The sequence below is a fragment of the Cydia strobilella genome, chromosome 14 (assembly GCF_947568885.1).
Source record: "Cydia strobilella chromosome 14, ilCydStro3.1, whole genome shotgun sequence".
Classification (NCBI taxonomy): Eukaryota; Metazoa; Arthropoda; class Insecta; order Lepidoptera; family Tortricidae; genus Cydia; species Cydia strobilella.
In genome coordinates this window covers 3,397,691-3,420,302 of record NC_086054.1, presented here as the reverse complement: position 1 = coordinate 3,420,302, position 22,612 = coordinate 3,397,691, and the positions used below count along the sequence as shown (strand labels likewise).

Sequence of the window (22,612 nt, the reverse complement as noted above, 5' to 3'; positions counted from 1 at the left end):
TCATTCGGTTAGTGGTGGACTGATATCTGTAGTTTATCTCGTTTACGCGCGCGACATTCATTTAAATGTAACTTCAATTGATGAGGTTGAGATAACAACATTGTTAGTTTAATTTACTTAATAGTAGTTCAGCATATGCATCGCAGTGTAATAAGCGGCCAAGCACACGCGCGTATATGTACAAAAATAGTGAGCTGCATTTTTATAATTCTTATCTTGATATTTTTTTGCCTTGTAACTGTTATTTGGTTCTTCATTGGCCTCAATAGCTACATTGGAATTTCATACAGCTTCCAAAAATGTCAATTTCTAGAATCATCATCATCATCATCATGTCAGCCGATAGACGTCCACTGCTGGACATAGGCCTCCCCCAAGGCTCGCCACTCCGACCGATCCTGTGCCGCTCGCAACCACCGAATTCCCGCGACCTTCACCAGGTCGTCGCTCCATCTCGTTGGAGGCCTACCGGCAGTTCGTCTTCCGGTACGCGGACGCCACTCCAGAACCTTCCGGCCCCACCGGCCATCAGTTCCGCGAGCAATGTGCCCCGCCCACTGCCACTTAAGGTTTGCAATTCTGCGAGCTAAATTTCTAGAATAAGATAAGATAATTCTGTCGTTTTCAATTCCTTATAATTATCTAGGGTGCACAATTAAGCAAAGCATAGGACTAGATTACATTATATTTTATTCTGTGACCTAGGACAGCTTGTGGTCTAATCCTTAACACTTTTTCATAGATAATCTAAGGTATCATGACAAATAAAACCTATTTTTTATAATATAACTTTATCAATTAGGTATAATTTGGCGAAATATGCTCTAGAATAAATTATCTTATATGTCCCTTGATCCGTTAATCGATCGAGGTTGGTCGAAATCACTATAACAAGAAATCATTTTACTTGAATTTATCTGTGCGTTTGGGTATTTTGCTTCATTGTTTATTTTGATTAGTCATATTATTGGGTCGCATGTACAGAATTAAAAAAAATCTTTTGTACCCGAAAAATTTCCAAGCCGCACCAATATAGAACAACGCAGTCACAGAACCTTCCTTAAATTGGAGTGCTAAGGCCGTTCCATCTGTTTGCCGCTGTCTTTGTCACATTTCGCAAGAAAGAACGGGAAAGAACATACGCGCCAAGTGTCAATTTTGATCGAATTTTGTCGGTTTTTATTTATTTTAAAAACGTTACCTTACAATATCGAAATTCTAAAGCTATGAAATTACTATTTATGTTAAGGCGGTTCCCTGAGCCAGAAGGCGAAAAATCTCCTTATATGATCCTGTTTTTCTAAGAGGCGTTGATATTCGTAGACGTGGAAAAAATATATGTAGTTCTTGACTATATTATCTTTAATATCATAGCTTCCGATACACGAATTATGACACTTCGCTCGATACAATTAATTCCCAAAGTAACCTCTAACTCGGACTTTTAATCCAAATTTACTCGGTTATTTATTATGTGCTACTATAAACAAAAAAAGAGGAAAAAACAATCTTAACTTAAATAATAATTTCATAGCTTTCGAATTTCGATATTGTAGGGTAACGTTTTTAAAATAAATAAAAATCGACAAAATTCGATCAAAATTGACACTTGGCGCGCATGATCTTTCCCGTTCTTTCTTGCGAAATGTGACAGAGACAGCGGCAAACCGATGGAACGGCCTTAAGATTGTTTTTTCTTCTTTTTTTGTTTATAGTATCACATAATAAATTACCGAGTAAAGTAGGGTTAAAAGTCCGACTTAGAGGTTACTTTGGGAATTAATTGTATCGAGCGAAGTGTTATAATTCGTGTATCGGAAGCTATGTTGTTAAAGATAATATAGTCAAAAACTACATATATTTTTTCCACGTCTACGAATATCAACGCCTCTTAGAAAAACATGATCATATAAGGAGATTTTTCGCCTTCTGGCTCAGGGAACCGCCCTAAGATCGAAATTTTATTAACATAAATCCGAAGCCCACGAACCTCGCCGCCGCGCCGCCATACAATCAAAGCTACGCTCTCATTTTAAACGGTTCTGATATAACAAGAACATTCAAGCAACATATTTCTAGCAACGAAAACGAGTACCACTACGATCATACCAAGTTTCATGTAATTTATAACCGCCTTAAAAAGTTCTCAGTTTGACCCGTATGTTTGTATGTTAGCAAGTCGTTTTAAAATGAGAGTGTAACTTAAGGGGCCCACTGACTATCAGTCCGCCAGACGATATCGGCCTGAGAGTTGTTCGGAACTGTCAAATTTTTGTTCTAACTGACAGGCCGATATCGTCCGGCGGACTGATAGTCAGTGGGCCCCTTTAGATTATATGGAAACGGCTTTATGGCGATGGTTTCGTGTGATGTGTACCATAATATTGCATTGTCACCGGACTTACATATGTATGCAAATTTTCAGCTTCATCGGAAACCGGGAAGTGGGTCAAATTTAACTTGCAATATTCGACCCTTACAAACATACTTACTTACATAGGTACATTGCAAGTTAATAAAAAGCTTGTAAAAAGTAAAACTATTCTCAATAGAACTTATTAAAAATAAAATCTTTATTTAAAAATTCACACTTCACATTTCTATAGAAGACAATTGCTTTAACTTACACTAGGAGATAACAAACTAAATACCTACAAATATTGCTCGACATTGTTCTTAATAAATAATACATGCTACTGCCTGCACCTAAAATGTTTAATACCCGCTGTACACACTCGCCGACACCCCGAGACAGACAGACAGTGTGTACATACTGCCCCCTTCACGTCTCGCCCTTCTCCGATTGGATCGGAGCGTTGCCGAGACTCGGCGAGAGGCTCTCAACGAGTGTGTATAGCCGGCATTAGATGTCATCAGTTCTTAGGCGGCAAGTGCATTTATTTATACTGTATACTCTAAAGGTGCGTACAGATTGAAGCATTTCTACTTGACATTACTGGAGATAGAATGTTATTTTACAAACTAAAATAAACCATATCGATATTCCGCTGACGTCTGACTATATGTATATTATATGTATTTCTTAAACATTATTGCACAGTAAAAAAAAATTGTACCATTTTTTTAGGAAGACTAAATCGTATTTTTATCGTCAATATTAATAATGAAGTCAAGTTGAAATGCAGAGGAAATACTTCAGTTTGTATGCACCTTGCTATTATAAGACAACATTGCATGGACAGAAATGTTCATAGAATAAACTCAATATTATTATTGTAACAATAAAAGGAAATACAAAGACAGTCATGGGGCCATTTTATAAACAATCGTAATCTGTAGACAAATTGACGTTGTATTTCTTTCGTTTTTGACGACCGGTTTGGCCTAGTGGGTAGTGACCCTGCCTGTGAAGCCGATGGTCCTGGGTTCGAATCCCGGTAAGGGCATTTATTTGTGTGATGAGCACAGATATTTGTTCCTGAGTCATGGGTGTTTTTATGTATTTAAGTATTTATATATTATATATATCGTTGCCTGAGTACCCATAACACAAGCCTCCTTAGGCTTACCGTGGGACTTTGTCAATCTGTGTAAGAATGTGCTATAATATTTATTTCTTGTCCCGTATACGTACCACACAATTTGGACTGTAATTTACAGTTTTAAGGTATAACTCGGTAGCAAATTTTTGACAAAGACATACGAAGGGTTAAATTGAATTACAAGTGTTTAAAAAGGGGCACCAGGTTTTCTGTTATTACATTCAAAATTACTTATGAATTGAGGGTCATTCTATGAAAATTTATATCCAAGCTTAAAGAGATCTTAAAATACTTATATTTGTCTTTATAATTTGAGCAAGGCAAATAGTCAAATCTATATCTAAATAAGAAAAAAATAATCCAAATTCCATTGCAAATAAAGCCATATTAAGCGAATTAAAGATGTCCAAATAAATTTTATATTAAATACGAAAATAACGTCTATTTTTTTATTGTTATTATTCGGTGGTCGAGTCGTTATTGCGTTTCGTTCTCACACAATTGAATAGTTATGATTCAATTTTTTTTATCGAACACATTTTACGTAATATTTCTAAAAATCGAATCACAAATAAGACTAATCATATGTCCGCTATAAGGCCACATACACACCAGCGATTGCAACTGCGGCGGCGGGACAATTTTCCATACTGGAAGTTGGCGGTTAAGTGCGTACCACGAAAATCAAAGTTTCAAGTGTGTACAGGCCCTAAGACAACACACCGCCATAAGAACGAAACGCAATCCCCGCGTACATTATACAAGATATGTTAGTCGTTATATAAAACGTTCCTAGCTTTGGCAAGTCAGTAAAATATGTAAATTAAGACATAATTTGTACTTGCGTTTTGCAATTCTCTCGTCATGGGGAACAGAATATGAAAGAAAACACTACACAAACACATACACGATACATACAAATTTAGATTACGTAGAACGCACGTAGTTCATTTTCGAGACGATAGTAGGGGATGGTACTGGAAAGTAAGTGTTGATACAGCTATAATAAAATTGTTACGTACGCTAAGTATTCACATGTTACCTATCTCTTACGCACACAAAAACAGTGTGTAAAGAGGGATCGATATGCTTGTTGTGAAAAGCTCACGGCTCATGGGAGCCTGGGGACCGCTTGGCGACTAATCCCAAGAATTGGCGCAGGCACTAGTTTTTACGAAAGAGACTGCCATCTGACCTTCCAACCCAGAGGGGAAACTAGGCCTTGTTGGGATTAGTCCGGTTTCCTCACGATGTTTTCCTTCACCGAAAAGCGACTGGTAAATATCAAATGATATTTCGTACATAAGTTCCGAAAAACTCATTGGTACGAGCCGGGGTTTGAACCCGCGACCTCCGGATTGCAAGTCGCACGCTCTTACCGCTAGGCCACCAGCGCTTGGTGTGGAAGGCTATCATAATAGCAAAATCATAAATTATATTCTATATGAATACCGAATTAAGGACACATACAGACAGTCAGTTTTGATCGTCGCAGCAAAACAATAGTAGATTGTTAACCAAGGGATGAAAGGCACTCATTTCTGCCGAGGTTGTTTGGCGCTCGAACGCAGTGAGAGCGCCAATAGTCCGAGGCTGAAATGATGCCTTTCTCCCGAGTTAAACACTCTACTTTTCATTTCGAATACGAGGTAAGTAAAATGCATGTGTTATTTTAAAAACATGACTAAGTATACATTTTTATAGTATTTCTTGAGGGTACTTTCAAATAACAATTTAGGCAAAAGTATCGTTATTTATGGAATATGGATATTTATATCAGAATGGAAATTTTATAACTAATTCATTTAAACCCAAAATTTCAATTGCTTATTGTGAAAAAATAGAAAAAATCGTACTTGGAACGTAAAATGCTCTAGTGCAGACACGTATCATTTTCTGCACACCTTTTAGAACAACAATGACCCTCTTTCAGAGCATGAGAAATGAAAAAATATAAAATCAGTTTGTGGTTAACAGATTAAGAGCTACGATTGATTTGTTTAGTTAATTTTTAAACAGTTAACATGTCAAGTAGCCTCTAAACTCGACTTTAATATGTCACAAATAAGGTTCAATTTCCAAAATTATTTATCTAGCAATGTCTTCACGTCTCCAGTACACATCCCCGTTGATTCTAAATTTTTTCTAAAGTAAAACGGATGGGGCAAAACTCCCACGCAGTCCATCGTAATAATAATTAATCTATACCTCACTCTTGGCACCGAGTTGAAATGCAATATGTTTCATAGAACCTGTTTTATCACTGTCTGAGGAAACAATGAATTATCAAGACATTTTCTAATGTATTAAGATGAGCGGTTAGGGCCGATGTTGCAGGCGGCACGCAATTCCCATACAAATTACAGTCGGGTTGCAGTCCGTCTGTACTGGCCCTAACGGCCCGGCCACAATCGCGCGGCGGCGGCAGCGGCGAGCGGCGGCCATAGGTGGGAACGAAAGGTCCGATCGCTGTCTCGCTTCAACCTATGGCCGCCGCCGCGCGATATCGTGGCCAGGCCGTAAGACTTGGCTCAAATGATTTTTATTAATAATTGTAGGTACACCTTATCTTTTTGCAGTCAAGTTTACAAAAACATTACTAGCTACCTTTCGTAGAATTCAAATCCAAACAAATTTCATTCATGAATCGAAAACATATTTCTAAAATATTTCATTCTTTAATACAATTAATCTATAATTTACTGTAATAAATTGTCTTGATAAATCGAAAATAAGTCATATATTAAAAAGGGTTATGTCATCAGTCGCTAAAACTGTGGATTAGTTCAAATCAAAGATATATTGATTGAGTAAGATGTGTAAAATCTAAGACATTTTCGTGCTTCGAATTTGACAGGTAAACGAGATGGCTCTGTACAACTCCATACATTATACGGTAACTCTGATTGTCAAAAGTTGTCGTTTGACAATTCAGTGACCGCAAAACACATGGCGCAGTGTTTTGGATGCCAAAATACGGGACACGATTTTTTCTTAGACTACCTCTCTATTACAATCAATTCTCTTTGATTCAAATCTAGCCTCGGCCGCTGGTTATCCCTGTCATTCTTCTTTATTGCCGTTTTGTTCCTTCTTTCAAATCTAAAAGCCCACATGCGTGTGAACGGTGAGGCGAAAGGGAATTCGAATGTGAAAACGCAGAAAAAAATTGACATTTCAATTCGCCTCGTCATTCGTCTATTCGCAGGCTTGGACTCATACTTGGACGTAACTTAGGGGAAAAGGTCCAATCCACAAAAACAAGTCAATAGAATTTTAACTTTCTGCCAAAAAGAAGACATTAATTTAACCTTTTGGACGCCAATGACGGATATATCGGCACCGCAGGTCCAACGCCAAAGACGGATTAATCAGTCAAAGACCACAGAACAACATAGACTACGAGCATGTGCTTCGGCGACGTGGCGTCCCAGTGACAGCTTTTGTGTTTGACACGGCGTCGAAAAGGTTATATGTCAAATTTAAGGGGATGGATCTTTTTTGCTAAACTACGTCCACTTATATAAGTCATATATATTGTAATGAAAATGTGTTGAGAGGGCCGTTTCCACAGGCTAGTATTGTAATAGTAAGGAGGTACTAACAGAGGTTAGACGGTGTCGTCGCCAGGCTTGGGTCGGTCGTTCTTCTGGTACACCAGCACGCTCGCGCTCACCTCGCCTTCGGGGAACTGAAATAGATATTAAATTCGTCTTTGTCGTTGCAAATGCTATACAAAGTTAGCTTGGTCTGACTACGATATAATAGAGGAACATTACGGTCCAAAGAACCTGGAATTTTCAGGACTCAACGGGCAGGGTCCCTTTGTTTGACATAATTATTGAAAGTCATAAATGTAATGATTGTCATATTATCATTAGTCATAATTCTGAAACCGTTAATTTCTCAGGATTTTCCTCGGGTTATCCTATAGATAGGTTAGGTTTGGTTTGTTTTATGGCAATCCTGAAAAGTTACGCGTTTCTTAAAAACCAAATTATGACTAATGACAATTATTACATTATGACTTTCAATAATTATGTCAAACAATAGCGACCGCTCAACGGGCATTAGTAATGAACTTTAAAGGGCCGTCACAATAGATCACTGATTGGAGTTTTGAATGATTCACGGTTAGTTTCACTAGACTTATATTGACCGGGATATAGACCGTGATTACCTTTTGTATTATTTGTGAGCTCCCGATATTTCGACGCAGTTACATGCATCATGTTCACGGGTGACTGAAACCCACCCGTGAACATGATGCATGTAACTGCGTCGAAATATCGGGAGCTCACAAATAATACAAAAGGTAATCACGGTCTATATCCCGGTCAATATAAGTCTAGATCACTGATTGGTCGAAGTGACACTCAAAGGCCCGTATCAACCCAATAATAATAGGATATCATCTGCTTCCGTATTAATCTGCACCAGTAAAGCGCGCGGTTGTTCTATGCGATAAACGCAGCGTTAAACGCAATGCGTTTGCCACACACCCGTTTTACATCAGATAATCTAATGACACTATTGTTTTACGCGGTAAACGCAGCGTTAAACGCAATGCGTTTGCCACACACCCGTTTTACATCAGATAATCTAATGACACTATTGTTTTACGCGGTAAACGCAGCGTTAAACGCAATGCGTTTGCCACACACCCGTTTTACATCAGATAATCTAATGACACTATTGTTTTACGCGGTAAACGCAGCGGTAATAAAGCGTATTGTCATTTTTCCTACATTCCGTTGATCGCCTGCGTTCAACGCTGCGTTTATCGCATAAAAAAAACCGCGCGCTTGAGTTTGCGGATTTCGTAAGAACACTTTGTCAACAAGTCTGACTCGAGTCTTTAACATGATCAAATGTAACTGTAACGCTGTAAGTTGGTAACGCATTGGACCGGCAATCCAAGGATGTGGGTTCGAGTCCCACGTTGACCAGAGTTGATCATCGTTGATTTTTTCATTGTGATTGACATCTGTATATACAATTTATAGATGATCAAATGTCATAATATAACAAATATGTGTATGCGGCAGTTTATATATCTGTCTATAACCAGCCAGCAAACTCTCGACTCTTCCTTTCAGCGCATCAAAAAGTAACGGCAAGCACGAAAGTGGACGATTGTATCCCCTACGCCATCAAGGCTTGTCAGTGTTAAACATTAGCAAATATCATATTATCGTACCTGTGTATGGGGCAGTTCATATATCTGTCTATATCCAGTCAGCAAACTCTCGACTCTGCCTTTCAGCACGTCAAATAGTACTACAAAATTAGGCGGTTGCCTGGAGTTGTATTCTCTACGCCACCACGCCTGGGGGTTGTGGAAGAAGGCTTCTGATTCGTAGGTGTCGCCGGTTCTGCCGATGGGCGGGTCGCAGTTCAGGTAGCGGGTTGTGATGTTTACGTGGAGGTGACTGGAAAAAAAAACGAACTTAGATATGGAGCTTGTTTCAAATAAAGTAAAGATAAAAGATACAGATCTTTATTATTTCAGTTAGACATTTAATTTACTTATGACATAAATACATGCTCATTCGCTTGCCCTTGTCCCATTCACTTGGCGTCATCTCATCGTTCACTTACGTGAAACACTTACTTACTTTTTATGAATACATGTACCGAAGAAAAACATTTGTGACGTTTTCAACCAAAAGGTACCACATTGTCGCTTATCGATAAGGCTGATTTCAAATTGAAGCTATATGGAAGTAGCGCCTTATTGACGACCGACAATAAGTACCCTTTTGGTTGAGAATGGCACATTTTATTAATTTATAGAAAAACAACCTTCGCCATTAAACTTGTAGCTTTATAAAATAAGGTCACAGCCTTAGCCTTCGGGTCAAAGTTTGGAGACCCTTGATCTAGTACAATAAATGAAGTATGGTTTGACCTGTATAGAGGAGTGGAGTGGCAAGGCATCATGAACAGCACGGACGAGCGGTTGTTGGGCAAGGAGTCTCGCAGCAGCGGCATGACCTTGAGCGTGCATGGAGTGTGACGTTACCTGTATAGAGGCGTGGAGTGGCAAGGCATCATGAACAGCACGGACGAGCGGTTGTTGGGCAAGGAGTCTCGCAGCAGCGGCATGACCTTGAGCGTGCATGGAGTGTGACGTTACCTGTATAGAGGCGTGGAGTGGCAAGGCATCATGAACAGCACGGACGAGCGGTTGTTGGGCAAGGAGTCTCGCAGCAGCGGCATGACCTTGAGCGTGCATGGAGTGTGACGTTACCTGTATAGAGGCGTGGAGTGGCAAGGCATCATGAACAGCACGGACGAGCGGTTGTTGGGCAAGGAGTCTCGCAGCAGCGGCATGACCTTGAGCGTGCATGGAGTGTGACGTTACCTGTATAGAGGCGTGGAGTGGCAAGGCATCATGAACAGCACGGACGAGCGGTTGTTGGGCAAGGAGTCTCGCAGCAGCGGCATGACCTTGAGCGTGCATGGAGTGTGACGTTACCTGTATAGAGGCGTGGAGTGGCAAGGCATCATGAACAGCACGGACGAGCGGTTGTTGGGCAAGGAGTCTCGCAGCAGCGGCATGACCTTGAGCGTGCATGGAGTGTGACGTTACCTGTATAGAGGCGTGGAGTGGCAAGGCATCATGAACAGCACGGACGAGCGGTTGTTGGGCAAGGAGTCTCGCAGCAGCGGCATGACCTTGAGCGTGCATGGAGTGTGACGTTACCTGTATAGAGGCGTGGAGTGGCAAGGCATCATGAACAGCACGGACGAGCGGTTGTTGGGCAAGGAGTCTCGCAGCAGCGGCATGACCTTGAGCGTGCATGGAGTGTGACGTTACCTGTATAGAGGCGTGGAGTGGCAAGGCATCATGAACAGCACGGACGAGCGGTTGTTGGGCAAGGAGTCTCGCAGCAGCGGCATGACCTTGAGCGTGCATGGAGTGTGACGTTACCTGTATAGAGGCGTGGAGTGGCAAGGCATCATGAACAGCACGGACGAGCGGTTGTTGGGCAAGGAGTCTCGCAGCAGCGGCATGACCTTGAGCGTGCATGGAGTGTGACGTTACCTGTATAGAGGCGTGGAGTGGCAAGGCATCATGAACAGCACGGACGAGCGGTTGTTGGGCAAGGAGTCTCGCAGCAGCGGCATGACCTTGAGCGTGCATGGAGTGTGACGTTACCTGTATAGAGGCGTGGAGTGGCAAGGCATCATGAACAGCACGGACGAGCGGTTGTTGGGCAAGGAGTCTCGCAGCAGCGGCATGACCTTGAGCGTGCATGGAGTGTGACGTTACCTGTATAGAGGCGTGGAGTGGCAAGGCATCATGAACAGCACGGACGAGCGGTTGTTGGGCAAGGAGTCTCGCAGCAGCGGCATGACCTTGAGCGTGCATGGAGTGTGACGTTACCTGTATAGAGGCGTGGAGTGGCAAGGCATCATGAACAGCACGGACGAGCGGTTGTTGGGCAAGGAGTCTCGCAGCAGCGGCATGACCTTGAGCGTGCATGGAGTGTGACGTTACCTGTATAGAGGCGTGGAGTGGCAAGGCATCATGAACAGCACGGACGAGCGGTTGTTGGGCAAGGAGTCTCGCAGCAGCGGCATGACCTTGAGCGTGCATGGAGTGTGACGTTACCTGTATAGAGGCGTGGAGTGGCAAGGCATCATGAACAGCACGGACGAGCGGTTGTTGGGCAAGGAGTCTCGCAGCAGCGGCATGACCTTGAGCGTGCATGGAGTGTGACGTTACCTGTATAGAGGCGTGGAGTGGCAAGGCATCATGAACAGCACGGACGAGCGGTTGTTGGGCAAGGAGTCTCGCAGCAGCGGCATGACCTTGAGCGTGCATGGAGTGTGACGTTACCTGTATAGAGGCGTGGAGTGGCAAGGCATCATGAACAGCACGGACGAGCGGTTGTTGGGCAAGGAGTCTCGCAGCAGCGGCATGACCTTGAGCGTGCATGGAGTGTGACGTTACCTGTATAGAGGCGTGGAGTGGCAAGGCATCATGAACAGCACGGACGAGCGGTTGTTGGGCAAGGAGTCTCGCAGCAGCGGCATGACCTTGAGCGTGCATGGAGTGTGACGTTACCTGTATAGAGGCGTGGAGTGGCAAGGCATCATGAACAGCACGGACGAGCGGTTGTTGGGCAAGGAGTCTCGCAGCAGCGGCATGACCTTGAGCGTGCATGGAGTGTGACGTTACCTGTATAGAGGCGTGGAGTGGCAAGGCATCATGAACAGCACGGACGAGCGGTTGTTGGGCAAGGAGTCTCGCAGCAGCGGCATGACCTTGAGCGTGCATGGAGTGTGACGTTACCTGTATAGAGGCGTGGAGTGGCAAGGCATCATGAACAGCACGGACGAGCGGTTGTTGGGCAAGGAGTCTCGCAGCAGCGGCATGACCTTGAGCGTGCATGGAGTGTGACGTTACCTGTATAGAGGCGTGGAGTGGCAAGGCATCATGAACAGCACGGACGAGCGGTTGTTGGGCAAGGAGTCTCGCAGCAGCGGCATGACCTTGAGCGTGCATGGAGTGTGACGTTACCTGTATAGAGGCGTGGAGTGGCAAGGCATCATGAACAGCACGGACGAGCGGTTGTTGGGCAAGGAGTCTCGCAGCAGCGGCATGACCTTGAGCGTGCATGGAGTGTGACGTTACCTGTATAGAGGCGTGGAGTGGCAAGGCATCATGAACAGCACGGACGAGCGGTTGTTGGGCAAGGAGTCTCGCAGCAGCGGCATGACCTTGAGCGTGCATGGAGTGTGACGTTACCTGTATAGAGGCGTGGAGTGGCAAGGCATCATGAACAGCACGGACGAGCGGTTGTTGGGCAAGGAGTCTCGCAGCAGCGGCATGACCTTGAGCGTGCATGGAGTGTGACGTTACCTGTATAGAGGCGTGGAGTGGCAAGGCATCATGAACAGCACGGACGAGCGGTTGTTGGGCAAGGAGTCTCGCAGCAGCGGCATGACCTTGAGCGTGCATGGAGTGTGACGTTACCTGTATAGAGGCGTGGAGTGGCAAGGCATCATGAACAGCACGGACGAGCGGTTGTTGGGCAAGGAGTCTCGCAGCAGCGGCATGACCTTGAGCGTGCATGGAGTGTGACGTTACCTGTATAGAGGCGTGGAGTGGCAAGGCATCATGAACAGCACGGACGAGCGGTTGTTGGGCAAGGAGTCTCGCAGCAGCGGCATGACCTTGAGCGTGCATGGAGTGTGACGTTACCTGTATAGAGGCGTGGAGTGGCAAGGCATCATGAACAGCACGGACGAGCGGTTGTTGGGCAAGGAGTCTCGCAGCAGCGGCATGACCTTGAGCGTGCATGGAGTGTGACGTTACCTGTATAGAGGCGTGGAGTGGCAAGGCATCATGAACAGCACGGACGAGCGGTTGTTGGGCAAGGAGTCTCGCAGCAGCGGCATGACCTTGAGCGTGCCGCTCTGGTGCACGAGGCCGAAGTATAAAGCTGGCACGGCGTTGCCGACGAGGACTGCCAGGGCAACGAGGTATATTTGCCATCTGGAAGAAAATTACACTTGAGAAAATGTCGTCATCATTTATGTCGGTTTCATTCATTTTTAGGGTTCCGTACCCAAAGGGTAAAAACGGGACCCTATTACTAAGACTCCACAGTCTGTCTGTCACCAGGCTGTATCTCATGAACCGTGATAGCTAGACAGTTGAAATTTTCACAGATGATGTATTTCTCTTGCCGCTTTAACAACAAATACTAAAAACAGAATAAAATAAATATCTAAGTGGGGCTCCCATACAACAAACGTGATTTTTTTTGCGTAATGGTAAGGAACCCTTCGTGCGCGAGTCCGACTTGCACTTGGCCAGTTTTATTACCTAACCAATGTCTGTCACAAGGCTATTTAATGGCCAATTTCTTTGAAAAGCACTCGCTGATATTATAAAGAACCAGATTAATAACTTGGCAGATATAATTAATACCAATTTATTTATTTGTTATTTATTTAATACTTGCATTTCTTTTATTCACACAGGATCTAAATCTACACGTACGTTTTACGTCCGAAAATATAGTCTATCGCTATGCGCTAGTTGCATTATCACCGTAGCTATATTCTCAGTTTTATAGTTGACTAGCGACCCGCCCCGGCTTCGCACGGGTAGTTCAACTAATTTACACAAAACCTTAACAAATTATACATAGAACCTTCCTCTTGAATCACTCTATCTATTATAAAAAACCGCATCACAATCCGTTGCCTAGTTTTAAAGATCTAAGCATACATAGGGACAGACAGACAGCGGAAAGCGGTATTTTATACTATGTAGTGATTGGTGAATGAAACTTACTTCTTGGCTTTCCTACTCCACGGCACAATGACGTCTTGAGACAAATACAGCAGGATCGGCAGCAGCGGCAGGACGAATCTGAACTCCTTGTGGGCGATGAAACTGAAATAATGATTGATAATTAAGTACTTTAAAACTCACATTTTTATGTCGAAAATGACTCTAGATGTTTACAGAAGGTTTGTTAATAACCCTTTTAGTCCCGCGGACGCAATATCGCATTCGAAATGACAGTCAAAATTCCATTCTAAATTTAAAACCTACAATACGTTTTTTGGCTAGCAATCTTAGACACGATAGAGCACTTTTTCAACAATTGGCTACATATAAGACGGTCGCTTTACTCTCTTAATTTAAAGTAATGAAACTAATGAATTACACATATATACCAGCATTGTTGGTTCAATAATGTGCGTTATGTTTATGATATTAAAGTGCATTTTCACCTGTTAAACGCCACATGTAGTGCAACAGTGGTTAAGAGAAGTAGGCCAGTTTTGTTCTCTCTAGGATAATGGAGGGTAGATACTACCAGTAGAACTGGTATCAAGTTGATACCACTGAATAAATAATAGTATTAGGTACAGAAGGTTCACTCTCTAACAAAACGCGTCTATTACGACAGATATGGTCGCTAGGTGGCGCAAGCGCTAGCAGGCGTCCGTTCCGTAGCGGTGCGCGGCAACTACTATGGCTAGACACCAAAATTGGTGCGAGCCGCATGTACTTGTAGCGACGTGACGAAATCGCGTAGTGAGCCACGCCTGTTGATACCTAAAACCGCTGTTGCGAGAGATCAAATCAGCATTGCTAAATCATTTTACACTTTATGCCTATAGAATTAGAGTTCATTCTCACCTGTACAATGCTACATGTAGTGCGACGGCAGTTAGAAGCAGTAGGCCCGTTTTGTTCTCTCTGGGGTGACGGAGGATGGAGTATGTTGCCAGTAGAACGGGAATTAGGTTGATGCCGAGAACCGCTGGGAGGCCTTGGGAGAGGTACCAGTGCCTGGAAGAAATATACATGGTTAGTGTCGTGATTTTGGCCTAGATCAATTCTAGTAGTAAGTCATCATGGTAGTAAGAACTAAAACCCTAATTCCCTCGTGCTTGTATTAAGACTCGACGACGACTTAAAACACTACACATAATACAAATTGAGTTGAGAGTTTTATTGACAATTTATGATTTTGTTAAATTTAATTTTTAATAATTAAGCTTCATTCAAGTTTCACTGTTTAGTATGTTCGCAAGGAACACATCACCTGGATCAAATATGGATCACCTGGTATGATAAAACGAATTATTTTTTTCGAATTCGAAAATTCGTAACGCGAATGGAACGAGCACACACGGGTTAAGAGTACCTATATCGAGACACACGGCAGTGTGTCCTGCCAAGTTCGAAAAAAATGCCCTATGACACTTTACACGAACCCCTTTGAGCCACTGTTTCGAACGCCGTAATTAAATTATCCACATTAAGACTTACCAAGGGTGCTGCCCGTAGAAAGAAGCGATGTCATGTAGCACATTGAAGCGGAAGAACTCCCAGGGGGTCACAAGCAAACTGCCGTGGAAGTACGAGTCCAAGGCGATCAGAGGACCCGCGACAGTGAGGCTGGAACGAAATGTTATCATGAGACATGTACCTGTATATACTAAACGCATGTAATAACGGGTTTTTTCCGCTTTGTAGCGAAAAGCGCCTACGCAGCAGAACTTGTTGAGCGGGTAGCTGGCAGAGAATGTGTTAAGACTTAAGAGCAATAAAAATGGGTGCCTTTGTATGAAAAATATATTCCTTTCTCTTATCTTTGAGAAAAATTAAGTGCGGGAATATCATTGTCTATGATCAAAGGAAGAATTCCCAAGGATTATTACAATCCGGCTGCTTGGAAGTAAAAGTCCAGGGCGATTACAGAGCCAGCGGTAACAAGACTGCAACGGCAGGACTAGGGCCACCCCACACTAGCGTCTCCTTAGCGTCAGAGTCCAGTCAACTCTTTGGCTGCTGCTCGACGAAACGTTGGCGCAACTGCGCAGCGACGCCATTTTCCATAGCGCTGACTAGACGGCGACGCCATTTCCCATAGCGCTGACTAGACGGCGACGCCATTTCCCATAGCGCTGACTATACGGCGACGCCATTTCCCATAGCGCTGACTAGACGGCGACACCATTTCCCATAGCGCCGACTATACGGCGACGCCATTTTCCATAGCGCTGACTAGACGGCGACACCATTTCCCATAGCGCTGACTATACGGCGACGCCATTTCCCATAGCGCCGACTATACGGCGACGCCATTTTCCATAGCGCTGACTAGACGGCGACACCATTTCCCATAGCGCTGACTATACGGCGACGCCATTTTCCATAGCGCTGACTAGACGGCGACGCCATTTTCCATAGCGCTGACTAGACACCGACGCTCAAAAGACGCTAGTTTAGGGGGGGGGGGGGAGGGGGGGCTTAAACAACATGGTGGCGGCCACTCCAACGCGCACGGTCCTTATAAAACAATTCTCTATTCTGTGATAATGACAACACACAAAAAGCTTCTCTTACCCAATAGGAATGTATGTGCGAGCAAATAGTCGCAAACGCCCTTGGTTGGTGGTGAACAGATTGTAGGCTCCAAGCACGACCCATAGCACCGCGGATGTGGGCCGGAGGAACACGCTGATGAAAGCAAGCCAGAGCCATGTGTTGTTTTCTGAAAAATTATAATCATGTTTAAAACCAAAAACAAACACATACATATACAAAAAGAGCACTTTTGTAACACCTATTCGAGTATTCAATAACCTTCCAGCTGATATCAAGGCACTTGAAGGTAACCGATTCAGGGTAAGGTTGAAAAACTGGCTACTAGAAAAAACATTTTATAGTTTGAAAGAATATTTTGAATATTAATTGGAATGTAATTAATTTGTAAATATCTTTGCATGTTATTTTAAGTTTAGTTCATAAGTTACTTAAGTATTGCATACCCGAAATGGGTAACTGTTGAAACCAATTGTAATTGTATCATGATTACCACCTACAAATGTACACAGTACTGCAATAAATCATTCTTATTCTTGTTCTTATTAAAGAGTATGTATTTTTAAATCAAGATAGTGCGTTTTAGTCTCTCCTGGGGCCAGTTATAGCTTGTCCAATTGGGCACTGCCAAGTAGAAGAGGAAAGGCGAGTTGACAGAGAGGAAACAGAAGAGATGAGTAAATGTGCAGCCTCAGTAGCCAGCGACCAGCAGTGCGTTCGGTGTTGCGTGCAGCGTTCCGTCGAGCGTCCAAAAGGAGGGTACACGCTCTTACTCTCTGTACAACAAAGTTGTGTTCACATACAGATCATTTTTATCGTGCTGACTATATGCAAGTGCAAGTACAGTCGAAGGCAAAAATATCGATAATTGCGTTACGTAATATTTGAAGTTTTTCTAATTTTAAAATAAACAACTTATTTTAAAGCGACTGGGTGTTTTCCTTGACAACCAGCCTTACCCGCTTCATCCTCACATTGACCTTACTATCTAATTGTGCCATTTTTATAGGCGCTATTTTCATATAGCTTCAATTAGAAATCAACCTTATCAACAAGCGATAATGTGGTACCTTTTGGTTGAAAACGTCACAATTAATTAACTAAGCTAAACGACAATTAAACTAGGTTAACATTAACCACAAATAAACTAGGTATGCTACAGAAATATTTTAATTGTCTATTGTTTAAACTCATTTTAACGATGACTGTGTAAAAGCGGTGAGACTGTAATAATTAGAATTTCCAACTATTATCCCGCTTTGCGCTTAGTTTAAGCAAAATAAAGCGCTCAAAAGTGAGAACGAAGTTATAATGGATAGTGACAAGGCTCGTGATAAAGCTGACTGGTGCTGGGCAACTTGGCCAGCACCAGTCAGCGAAAGAATATGATTTGAGCCTCTCACCCCAGCAGGCGGTAACAGGATGAAAAGAAGAAGGAGACGCAACCAAAAAAACCCATAAAATGTAATAATTTCTCACCTTTTTCATAATAACCCAATCTTCCATCCTTGAATGGGAACTTAGACAAGGCAATGGCAACCAGCGCAGTCTCCACAGTCTGAAGCAGGGTGCGGCCGGACGTGTAGAACCAAAACCAAGACGTCAGGATCAGGAATAGGGACCATTTGCGGCCGCCGGTCCATTTGTAGAAACTGTAGTCTGCTGCGGAGCTTAGCAATGCTTGGAGAATGCGGGGTAGAATGACCTGGAAATAAAGATGCATTTAAATCCAATTTTTCAAAACATTCTTGCAGAAGGCAGCTTGTTACATGGCCTAAGGTTCTTAGCTCACAACTTAGTAAATTAGTTTTATCTCAAAAGTTGTTATTTTATGATGCCAAAAAACCTAATTTTACCATAAAGGTATTTCAACTAATACTGGCATGTATTTGTCACAAAATATCATAAATGAGTTGATGTAGGTGTTTTTTTCCTTAAATAAATACTACAAATACATGGTGAGCCTTAAAATTGCTAATCTAATCATAACAATGTCTTATCAGTAACAAACAAACACTTACCACAGCCTCGGGATAATCCAGTCCAGTATACTTCAAAATAGTATACAATACTGCCACAACACTAGGATACAGGTAGCTCCTTATCCCCTTTTGCCACTCCCACGTCAGCGCTCCATACCCAAAGGCCTGTTTATGGGCCACTTCCAGGGTCTGCCAATACTCGTCCGGCACATACCAAGTTTGTACCAGGAATACGGACAGAATCCTCACGAAAACTATAGCGCAGACCACCTGCGAGGGCCTCAGACCCTTAGCACTGAAGGGCAGAGCCATTCTCCCGCCTAAAAGATAGAGGTTACATGTGATATGCTATAAATAGACAGCTGTAATGTGCTCGAGTCTTAATATAATTCTAGTATAAATCAGAATGACTTAAGTTGGACTAAGACTTGGGAAAACTAGAGCAACAATCTAATTAGAAACCTTAAAGTTGTCGAGTTTATCAAGCGAAACAAACTTTATAGAAAAAAGTGTCAACTAACGCGTCCCTAGGATTTTCGCTGAAAATGAATGAAAGACATTATTTTTAAGGTGTCCAATGATTGAATATTATTTATAAGTCATATTGAGATCAAAAAATGTATGTTATTTGTTGACATTTCCATAGAAAAACAAAATATCGTAAAAATTTCACTAACCTCAATAACAAGCCCGCCGCCGCGTAGTAGTGTTGTATAAATAAAGCTTACCGGTTTTTTCTGCTTCTTCCGGTTTTCATATATTTTCTCTCTGTAATTTCAACTAAAATAGACCTGTACCAATAACTTCTGAGGTTATAAGAATATTAATGTTGCTTATTTTTTATATATAGTTTCCAGACCATATACTAAACCTAAAAATAATATTTTGTGTCATCCTAGGTATTTGCTTAGGTAGAAATTTAGGTATTTCTTTTTTCAATCAGCATTCTGTAAAAAAAATATTCGAGACGAAATTCTTTGTTTCCCTGTAAAGGCAAAGTGGCTTCCGACGTACACACGCATTTTGTGTCATTTTCATCCACGGGTATAATGGCATTGGATAAATACCTAATATTGATCCTAAAACGCCTAAAAAAATATTAGAGTCGGTAAGTGAAGTGTTGTACTTTACAGAACATTGTTATATGTTATTCAAACAAATCTGTGTCAAATTCATCCACCGCTTTTATTTAAAAAAAATTTTTTTCTAATTAACACCCTGTATCTGCCACAAAAAAAAATTCATATTATTGAGTTTACGTCTATAATATTATAATACCACATTGAGACATCATTCTTAATTTGGGTCATTTTGATCCACGGTTTTTTTACTATCTGGCAAAATAAAACTCAATTGAGCAAGAAGGGCGTGCGCGGGGAAGGGTACCTACGCGGGTGGGGTGCTTATTATACTTGCCGCAATATCAGCTGGCGACTGAGATCTTAATACTATCTCCTTTACCCTTGTTAAGTTAAGACCAACCAAGAGATGGCATTATGAGCTGTCTCGCCACTTAGTTTTGCGATACAGTGTATTTATTTCATTCGGAGGCATAATTACATTGTCTTATCAATCTTACCGTAGTAGGTATATAAATATAATTAAAAATAAACTGTAGGCTGCACTCCTCATACTGACCAACATTTGTGACGTTCCTAATCAAAAGGTACCACTTTCTCTGACAGGTTATTTGTATAAAGATATAATCAAATTTCGTCTTTATGGTAAACGACAAAGTGGTACCTACCTTTTGATTGAGAATGTCACATCAGCGACTTAAAAATTACTTTTGTTTCGATTTTTAGTAGACTTTTTAAGTTTATTTTAAGACGCAATTTATTGTGATTTTTGTTATGTTTAAGCGTGGCAAGCAACATTAATTACATTGATGATGATGTTCATTAAATACAATATTATTTCATACTATACTGAACTGTCACCCTATACATGAGAATGAACAGCGCCCTCTTGACAATGATCATATATTACTGGTCAGGCTTTAATATGTGTCATAATTTAGTAAAGTCCCCTTTGTGGATTCTAAGTTTCCGAGTTACAGCAGTTTAGTGAAAGCGTTTTTTTTTTTTAAATATAAATTAAGGGTTGAATAAAGAGGAACGAAAATTTGATTATTTTTGCGCTACGACGCACGGTTTAGGAGATACAGCCCTATAAAGTTTTTTTTATTGTTTTTTTCTTTTTTACATTGTGTTTTTTGTATATTACTTTGGGGTTTCATAAAGGGGAACGAAAATTTAATTATTTTTGCGCTACGACGCATGGTTTAGGAGATCAAGCCCTATAAAAAAAAACTTATTTTTGCGTTATTTTTTGTATAAATTAATGGTTACATAAAGGGGACCGAAAAGTTGATTATTTTTGCGCTACGACGCACGGTTTAGGAGATACAGCCCTATATAGATTTTTTTCTTTTTCTTTTTTACGTTTTTAAATCTTAATTAAGGGCTTCTTAAGGGGAACGAAAATTTGATTATTTTTCGCTACCATGCACGGTTTAGGAGATACATCCCTAAAGTTTTTTTTTCTTTTTTTTGTCATTGCGTTTTTTGTTATTACTTTGGGGTTTCATAAAAGGGAACGAAAATTTTATTATTTTTGCGCTACGACGCACGGTTTAGGAGATACAGCCCTAAAATGATTTTTTTCTCTTTTTCTATTTTGCGTTTTTAAATCATAATTAGAGGCTTCTTAAAGGGGAACGGATATTGATTATTTTTGCGCTACGATGCACGGTTTAGGAGATACAGCCCTATAAAGTTTTTTTGTTATTATTTTTTCTTTCTTTTTCTTGTGTTTTTGTATATTATTTTGGGGCTTCATAAAGGGGAACGAAAATTTTATTATTTTTGCGCTACGACGCATGGTTTAGGAGATACAGCCCTATAAAGATTTTTTTTTTACATTTTGCGTTTTTTTAAATATAAATTATGGGTTGCATAAAGGGGAACGAAAATTTTATTGTTTTTGCGGTACCACGCACGGTTTAGGAGATACAGCTCTATAAAGTTTTTTTTCCTGGTTTTTTTTTGCTTTTTTTTAAGTATTAATTACGGGTTTCTTAAAGGGGTTTTTTAAATTATTTTTGCGCTACGACGCATGGTTTAAGAGATACAGCCCTATAATGATTTTTTTTTAAATTTTGCGTTTTTTTTTAATATAAATTATGGGTTGCATAAAGGGGAACGAAAATTTTATTATTTTTGCGCTACGACGCATGGTTTAGGAGATACAGCCCTATAAAGATTTTTTTAGTTTTTTTTCTTTTTTTCTTTTTTACATTGTGTTTTTTGTATATTACTTTGGGGTTTCATAAAGGGGAACGAAAATTTTATTATTTTTGTGCTATGACACATGGTTTAGGAGATACAGCCCTTTAAAGTTTTTTTTTTAAATTTTGCGTTTTTTTAAATATAAATTATGGGTTGCATAAAGGGGAACGAAAATTTTATTGTTTTTGCGGTACCACGCACGGTTTAGGAGATACAGCTCTATAAAGATTTTTTCCTGATTTTTTTTGGTTTTTTTTTTAAGTATTAATTAAGGGATCCTTAAAAGGGAACGAAAAATTTATTATTTTTGCGCTACGATGCACGATTTAGGAGATACAGTCCTATATATTTTTTTACAATGCATGTGCTCGAAAAGTGCGTTTCCTACGGAGCCATATCGTGCGGAAAGTACTGCTTTTCCGCACTAGTGCTTTTTGTTTTCAATTTTTTTTTACAGTACATATGGTGCTACTTTCTCGCACTAGTGTGGAAAAGAGCACTTACCGTGCATATGTCGAAAGTTTAAAGGGCCATATGTACTGTAAAACGTACGATACACGTGCGAATAAGTAATTCGCAACTCGTGTCGATTTAAAACACTCCTTTTAATAATTAAACTTATTTGCCATGACATGTTTTTTTATTTACTCGCACAATGCATAGTAAAACATTGTATGATACACGTGCGTAAAGATGACTTCCGCACTTGTTGCATAAATAGCAATTTTTTTTTATCAAAGAATGAAAGAAAGTCACGGTATTAATAACCAAATTTTACTTTAGTGGTACCTTTTCCCTATCACTGTCACAAATGTATGTGGCGTTCACGTAAACGCGATATTTTTAAGATTTCCCTGCGCAATGTTGCCAGCTCGCTCGCAAATCAAACATGTACTTACAGTTCTTTTGCATAATGGTGACATTGTACAATATCTATGAGTTTTAAATAGGTAAAAGATAATTCGA

At 41.2% G+C, this 22,612-nt stretch overlaps 1 protein-coding gene across 1 annotated transcript; it reads right to left on the bottom strand.

The window, feature by feature from the left end:
- Window positions 1-5,456: 5,456 nt before the first annotated feature.
- Window positions 5,457-19,160, bottom strand: LOC134747060 (GPI mannosyltransferase 3). The gene is made up of 10 exons (XM_063681629.1): window positions 19,034-19,160; window positions 18,396-18,676; window positions 17,854-18,079; window positions 16,396-16,543; window positions 15,316-15,444; window positions 14,680-14,832; window positions 13,822-13,923; window positions 12,835-13,014; window positions 8,704-8,935; window positions 5,457-7,194 (listed from the first exon to the last, which is right to left on the bottom strand). The coding sequence occupies exons 2-10, from the start codon at window positions 18,666-18,668 to the stop codon at window positions 7,114-7,116; spliced, it is 1,524 nt and encodes a 507-aa protein (XP_063537699.1). The 5' UTR covers window positions 18,669-18,676; window positions 19,034-19,160; the 3' UTR covers window positions 5,457-7,113.
- Window positions 19,161-22,612: the final 3,452 nt, after the last annotated feature.